The sequence below is a fragment of the Telopea speciosissima genome, chromosome 4 (genome assembly GCF_018873765.1).
Source record: "Telopea speciosissima isolate NSW1024214 ecotype Mountain lineage chromosome 4, Tspe_v1, whole genome shotgun sequence".
Classification (NCBI taxonomy): domain Eukaryota; kingdom Viridiplantae; phylum Streptophyta; class Magnoliopsida; order Proteales; family Proteaceae; genus Telopea; species Telopea speciosissima.
Genome location: NC_057919.1, coordinates 68,886,235 through 68,892,932, shown reverse-complemented (window position 1 = coordinate 68,892,932; position 6,698 = coordinate 68,886,235). Strand labels below are relative to the sequence as shown.

General features: G+C 38.0%; 1 protein-coding gene across 1 annotated transcript; it reads right to left on the bottom strand.

The window, feature by feature from the left end:
• Positions 1-4,316: 4,316 nt before the first annotated feature.
• On the bottom strand, positions 4,317-6,004 carry LOC122659592 (protein DETOXIFICATION 55). Its single transcript, XM_043854692.1, has 2 exons — positions 5,863-6,004; positions 4,317-5,783 (listed from the first exon to the last, which is right to left on the bottom strand). Exons 1-2 carry the CDS (start codon positions 5,911-5,913, stop codon positions 4,317-4,319), a joined length of 1,518 nt encoding a protein of 505 aa, XP_043710627.1. The 5' UTR covers positions 5,914-6,004.
• Between the last annotated feature and the right edge of the window lie 694 nt (positions 6,005-6,698).

The following is a 6,698-nucleotide window of genomic DNA, read 5'->3' as shown; positions in this document are numbered from 1 at the left end:
TATGATAATCTCCCTATCCGACCGATTATTATCCGATTTGTTTAGCAGTCCGATGATAATAAAATATCTGAAATATAACTCTGTGTTTGTCTATGCTTTTAAGTTACCTTATTGGATTTTGTTATCTTATTTTTATAAATTTATAAGTTAAGATAATGTGATTCTTTTTCTGGATTTGCTATTGGTTTATATATATTGTTTTATGCAATGTGATACATGGAATTACATATCTATTAAAAAATCAAAAGTAAAAAACGTAAGAGAATAAAAGACTAAGAAGAGTAGAAGAAAGGGTAGTTACTGAACTCTCAAGTCTCCCTAACCCTCATCATAAAAACGGTAAATATGTCAACGGATAGTCGAAAAAATCGTATTCGATCCGTATTCATATCCATTTAGGAGAATCTGTATTCAAAAAATCACTATCCGGAAATTATCCAAATCCGTTCAAAAATCGATAGGATATTATCCGAATCCGTCTAAATATAATCGGATACGAATATGATAATGCCACTATCCGACCGAATTCGATCCGTTTACATCCCTAAACCTTCGTGCATGGACTAAGTGATAACTAAGTGAAAGTCCTGAATACAGGATCAATAGATACCAGATCATGGTTGTTTTATTTCCATTGCTGTTTAAGATTAGTGTAGTTTTTTTAAGTTGGAGCAATAGATTTTCTCTTTCTCGGTGAGGGACCCGTGTGTGTACAAGTTAAGTAAGGACAGACAACACTGGAAGCAAGTCCAGCATGTATTTCTACTAGTTCTGTCTTCTTCTTCTTCTTCTTTGTATTTTTATTGATTGTTTAGCTAAGTGCGTCTGGTTGCAAAACTACTTTGAATTTGTCATCTTGAGCTGTGATATTTTTGAGCTTCTGTGGTATTCTGTTTCATTGCTTCGTTTTTTTGTTTTCCCACGTGCTTGTTCTCTTGATATTCTTTCTACAACTATAGATTTGGAGCCAATCAAGTATCACCGTGTGTCAAACTGTGTCAAGCGGGAGACAGAAGGAATATTCAGCCGATTCCTTCCCAATGAGAACTAGACATATTTTTTTTTGGTGAAAATGTAATCACACACCAATCCCAAAAGGTTAACCTACTTTTAGGATCGTGGAATGCTTCTTTCAATCCCCAAACTTCATATTTGTAAACCAAAAGAAATAGGGGGTTTGTGGAGGGTGTGTAGAGGGTATCTCTACATAAGCATTTCAAGTTTTGCCACGTGATAGATTGGAAAAATGTTGAAATTTGTGGATAGGTAGATTTGAAGATCTCACGTTGTTATCTGGCCCCTACATCAGCACGGAAGTCCATGAGAGTACGTGCTAGGCATCAATATGGATGAAATATTGATTTAATAGGGGTGTGGTGGAAATTTCACGTACTTTTGTGTCTGGGTGTAAGCAACACACAACCTGGCAAAGATCTTTTTTCATATGATTAATATGACTAAAAATTTGACATGTGACTAATTCATATCATTATCTTGACATCTATATGGTTGAAATTGTTACATCACCTCCAAACTGGAAATTTCTTTCTCTTTCTCTCTCTCAATTTACCATTCAAGGATTGAACGATCTAGATCGGACGGAATTGGAATTGGCCTCAGCCAATCCGTCTGATCCCGATTGGCTGAGATCTGATCCCGATTCTTGGAACTCTTTCTCTCTTAATGCCTTAACCCTAGTTTCCATTCAAGGATCGAACGAGTCAGATGGAATCGGGATTGGCTGATCCCGATTTTTTAAACTCTGAAACTGTCTTTTTACTCATGAACCAGTACACTACCTTTTTTTTTATCCTTTTTGGTACCAAAAAGAAAAGACTCAATACACTACCTAGCACGGATATTTTAGTAAATACACATGAAATTGTACCCTGTATGTGTACCTCGTTTGCAAGATAAATAGCAGCAGCCAAATCGAACGGCTGCTAGCTTTCCTTGTACATATCTGGGAAGGGTGCCAATGATGAATGATCCCAACAATGACATCTGATCCCGTGGAGATTGGACAAAAGAGTATATCCAGTTGTCTTGTCCACAAATGTGGTGTGTTCAAAAGGTGTCTGTCTCATATGCATAATGTATTCCTAATTTTCCCCTATTAAACAGAGCACCAGGTAATGTAATATTGCTTAGATTTACGAGATTAAAAAATTAATTACAAAACAAGCAAATTTGATTTGAATCAAGTTTTCATTTATCCATGGTCACCGTGGGTGTGGGATGGGTGAGAGATGATATCACAAGGTTGTTTTGGGAAAATACTAAAACCTTTTTAAGGTTTTGTGAATCCTAGGATGATGGGTTAACTGTCCTCTAGGGTGTTGTGAACCCTAGGATCGTTGTATCGATACGGATTGATTATATTAACCAAAAATGGATTTTTTAAAATAAAAAGGTAGGCTTTTTTTTAGCTCTAATTGGTTTTATATGGCCAGATACATCGATATGGTACCCAATACCATGTTTTAGAACAATCTGGATCCTCTATTGCCGAGCTTCCAAGCAGGACCCTACTACTAAGACACAGTAAGGCGGGGAATGACCGCCTTATCCCTGCCTAAGCGTCTTGCCCAAGTGAGAGTAAGGCAATCATTTACCGTCTTGTTATGTCTTGATAGTAGGGTTCTGTCGGGCAGCTCGACAGTAGAGGATCTGAATCCGTTTTAGAACCCTTATAGAACCAGTGAAAATGAGGATACACGGTAGCATATGGATGCACTTACGTCCATGTCCAAAGCTCTCACAAAATGGCATGCTTTATTGTTGCTTTTCGTATCCATTTTTTTTTTTTTAATATTTATTCTATTTCTACTGCATGTCTGCATCTGAAAGGTAGAGACTGTTGTGGGGTTTTTACAAGGCTAAGTGGCAAACCATAAAGCATGTCGTTTGGGGTGACTTGATGTCAATTTAAAACCCCACTTTTTATAACGTATGCATGTCGCTGGGCTTCTTTTTGTTAGGGGTTGGTTTTCCACCGTTAAATAAATGAAAGAGAAAAAGAACTCTGTCCAAAAGTATTGTCTACGCCAGTACTCCTAGTCTCTCATGAGTCTATCTCTCTCCTCAAAATCCTGGCGCAAGGGTGAATTTCATATGGGGAAGAGAGAAATAGACTCGTGAGAGTGCTGGCGTAGGTCACATTTTCGGACAGAAAACTATATCCCTAAATGAAATTTTGCTTTTAGAGAAGAATAAAAAAGAAATTGAATTTCCAATAGTTGAACGACAATGAAAAAAAAAAGTATTGATCGAATTGTAATGAGTCCTGATAGGAATTTTTTTGTTCGTAACAAGTGATGTTTTAGCCATTTTGACCGTTGGATAGATAGGAACTAATCTGGATGAGTTACATTTTATTTTTGGGGGGTGTTCATCCCCACCCTCAAACAGGTTTACGGTTTGAGTAATCAAGTGTTAGTTGGATTGCCAAGTGACACTTACAACTGGCATGCTAAGATGGCTTTTAGCATAATACAAGAACATCGCAGCTCCATGGAGGAATGAAGGTTATAGTCCCACATTAGTTGATTTGCATGTTATCAAATGATATCAGAGTGGGTTTTCTGTCTACTAATCATGTGAGTACTCATGGCCCAAAACTAGGCGAGTTGATGCAGTGAGTACAACTACATAACTAGAAATGAAGGATTCTAGTTTCACTTCAGTATTGGGTATTATGACCTTCGAAGTGCCACGTAAGACAAAAAAAAAAAAAAAAAAAAAAAAAGAAAGAGAAGAAGAAGAAGGATTTTCTCATTAATTTTCTAATGTATACATGTAAACCCGAAACCACACCACAAAACCCAATACTAGTCTGATTACAAACCGAAAACAAAAAAAAGGACCAAAATTGAAACCAATCGAAATCGAAAACTTCCTTAACAGTTTGGTTTCAGGTTAGCTTAGACTAAAACTGGACTGAACTGACATATTGACAACCTTCTTGGACAAGGACAAGTGGAAGCACGCAGTGTGTGTGCTGACATGGACAAGGACAAGTGGAAGCACCACTAGAGAGAGGGCCAATATAATGTGTATTTTGGTGATCAGATCAATAAATTGTCATAAGAAGGGGATGGAGAGATGGGCAAGAGACAGTTGCCACTAACTACTAAGTAGGGAGCTAGAGATCAAATCAATCAATAAAAATCCAATTTTGTGTATAATATATACGAAATATGATCTGATTTGAACTATATAGTATATCTATCAAATCCAACAAAATGTCTACTTTTTACCACTAGGGTCTATTCAAGTTGGAATTTTGTCAAAAGTGTTTCCCTTTAGCCACACCTTCACGCTTCCATGGTTACCTCTTTCAGAAACTCTGCTTCTTCTTCTTCACATTTGGTTGTTATTTGTTCCTCATCATCATCATCATGTGCCCTTTCACATCTCTCAATTCCAGCCAAGTCTCTTGCCTTCAATGACTCTCTCTCCCAATTTGTCTTATAAATCACTGTTCCAATTGAGAGTGCACAAGCAATCTGTGCTGCTAACAACCCATAACAAAGCCCCATAAACTCTGCTTTCAATACTATTGCAAGAAATATCCCTACAGGTGCTCCCACCATATAAAAGGAATAGAAATTTATGGCAGCACCAATGCTTGGCCTTGCAGTCCCTCTTAGAACACCACAACCTGTCGTCTGTGGGCAATTCCCAAGCTCACATAAACCTATAATGGGTAACACTGCCATGGTCAGCTCAAGAACCTCATTATCTTGTGTGAACACTCTCCCCCAAGCTTGTCTCCCTATAGTATTCCAAATCAACCCAACCATGGAAGCTACAATAGCTAATCCCATGGACACATGACTTGCCAAACGAGCCTTTCTTGGGTTTCCTGCCCCAAGCTCATTACCAACCCTTGTAGACACTGAAGCAGCAAGTGCCATGGGCAAAGTGTACATTAGAGAAGTGGTTTGTATAACAATCGCCGATGTCGCAAGTGTTACTCGAGGTTTTCCTAGATAACCAGCCATGACTGTGAGAAACTCGTACCACCACCATTCCAAACAAACCGCTAAACAACTGGGTATTGCAAGTCTGAACAACTTTCCCCATTCCTCGCCTATAGTACTTGATGTGGATGTAGGTGGAGATAAAGGCATACATAGAGGTTCTTGAGAAGTTCTTGTATAGAACATGTAACATAGAAGGAATAGAAGAGAATTGAAATTGGTGATAACTATGGCCACCGCGACACCGGAAACGCCAAGCCGGAGATTGAATGCTAAGAAAACAGTGATGGGTAGGTGTAGAAGGACAGCAGGGAAAGAGCACCACATTAGTGGCCATGTGGTTCCTCTGCTACGTAAGTAGATACGCAGAGGATGAAGAAAACTATTAGAGATAAGATCAGGAAGAGCAAATTGACAGTAAATACTTGCTACTCTTGTGATATCTGGTTTCTGTTGAAGTCCAAGCATGATTGGTTCAAGGTTAATCCATAGTAATCCAATAGGGAGAGAAGCACATAGTAACATAAGAATGGTTCTTCTAAGAATGAGAATTGATAGAGAAAGATTTCGAGAACCAAAAGCTTGACTACAAATAGGTTCCATACCCATAGCAAGGCCGGAGAGAAGAGAGTAACCAGTGATGTTGGTGAAACCAATGGCAAGGGCACCACCAGCAAGTTCAAGAGGGCCTAACCTTCCCATGCATGCAACTGAAATCATGTTCTTGAGGTAGCCCACCAGGCCCATTGCAGCAATAGGTAAACCAATGTCCTTCATTCTCTTTAATTCCTCTATTACCTAAAAGAATAAATAAATAAGTGGTGGTGTGTGAAGCTATATAACACATTTGAGTACTCATGGGAAAGATAAAAGGTACCTCTGGCATTGTCGAGTACTTTTGGATTTGATCTCCTGCAACCATCTTCATCTATTCTATTCTTTTCTTTTTGTTTGAGAGAGAGAGAGAGAGAGAGAGAAAAAGAGAGAAAAAAAAGAAGAAGAAGAAGAGAGAGCTTTTTGAAGGCGTGGGGGAAGCTCAATTGCTAGAAAGTTGAGATTTAGAGAAGATTTTATAAAGGGTTTTTTGCCCCCTTTTTTTTCTCCCTATAGAGCTTGCAAGAAAAGCTAACTCAAACTGAAATAAGTAAGTATAACAACTGTTTGACCATGTGAGGTAAAAGCTTTTTCTTGCCTATAGGGCCTATACTGGTCTCAGTTATTTTTGTCAGTTTCCTTCAAAAAATTAAAACGCACGTTTATTACTTCTCACGGGAAAAATATTATTAACTAATTATGGTAATTTTTTTTCTTCTCTGATCACCTAACATACATAAATATATATACACATACATACATAGATACATACATAGATGCTTCGTTGAGATTTCATTTTCTACTTCTAAGAGGTGAAATCAAGTTGAGTTGCAGAGTACTGCTCAACATGTTATGTCATGTCCCCTGGTTTGATTCATGCATATCCCTCACAAGGGTCCTTGTTTATGAGAGTCAAAAAAAGAAGAATGTAGTAGCAACTAGCAACTAGAAAGTGACCTAATTCCTTCTAAGTTGGTTAGGTGTTAACCCAAAAATGTGGTCAAGAGTGAACCTCTTAACCTATAGGATCTAACTCTCCAATTCGACAAAATGAAAAAGATATTTCAAACATAATATGGGGCATGAGTTAGCGATGACATTCACTATTAATCTAGGAGT

Bases quoted from the DNA above. Each gene is read 5' to 3' on its own strand.
- LOC122659592 (XM_043854692.1), bottom strand. From the start codon at position 5,913: ATGAAGATGGTTGCAGGAGATCAAATCCAAAAGTACTCGACAATGCCA. The intron at 5,784-5,862 runs GTACCTTTTATC...TTATTCTTTTAG, and splicing joins AGTACTCGACAATGCCAGAG to GTAATAGAGGAATTAAAGAG.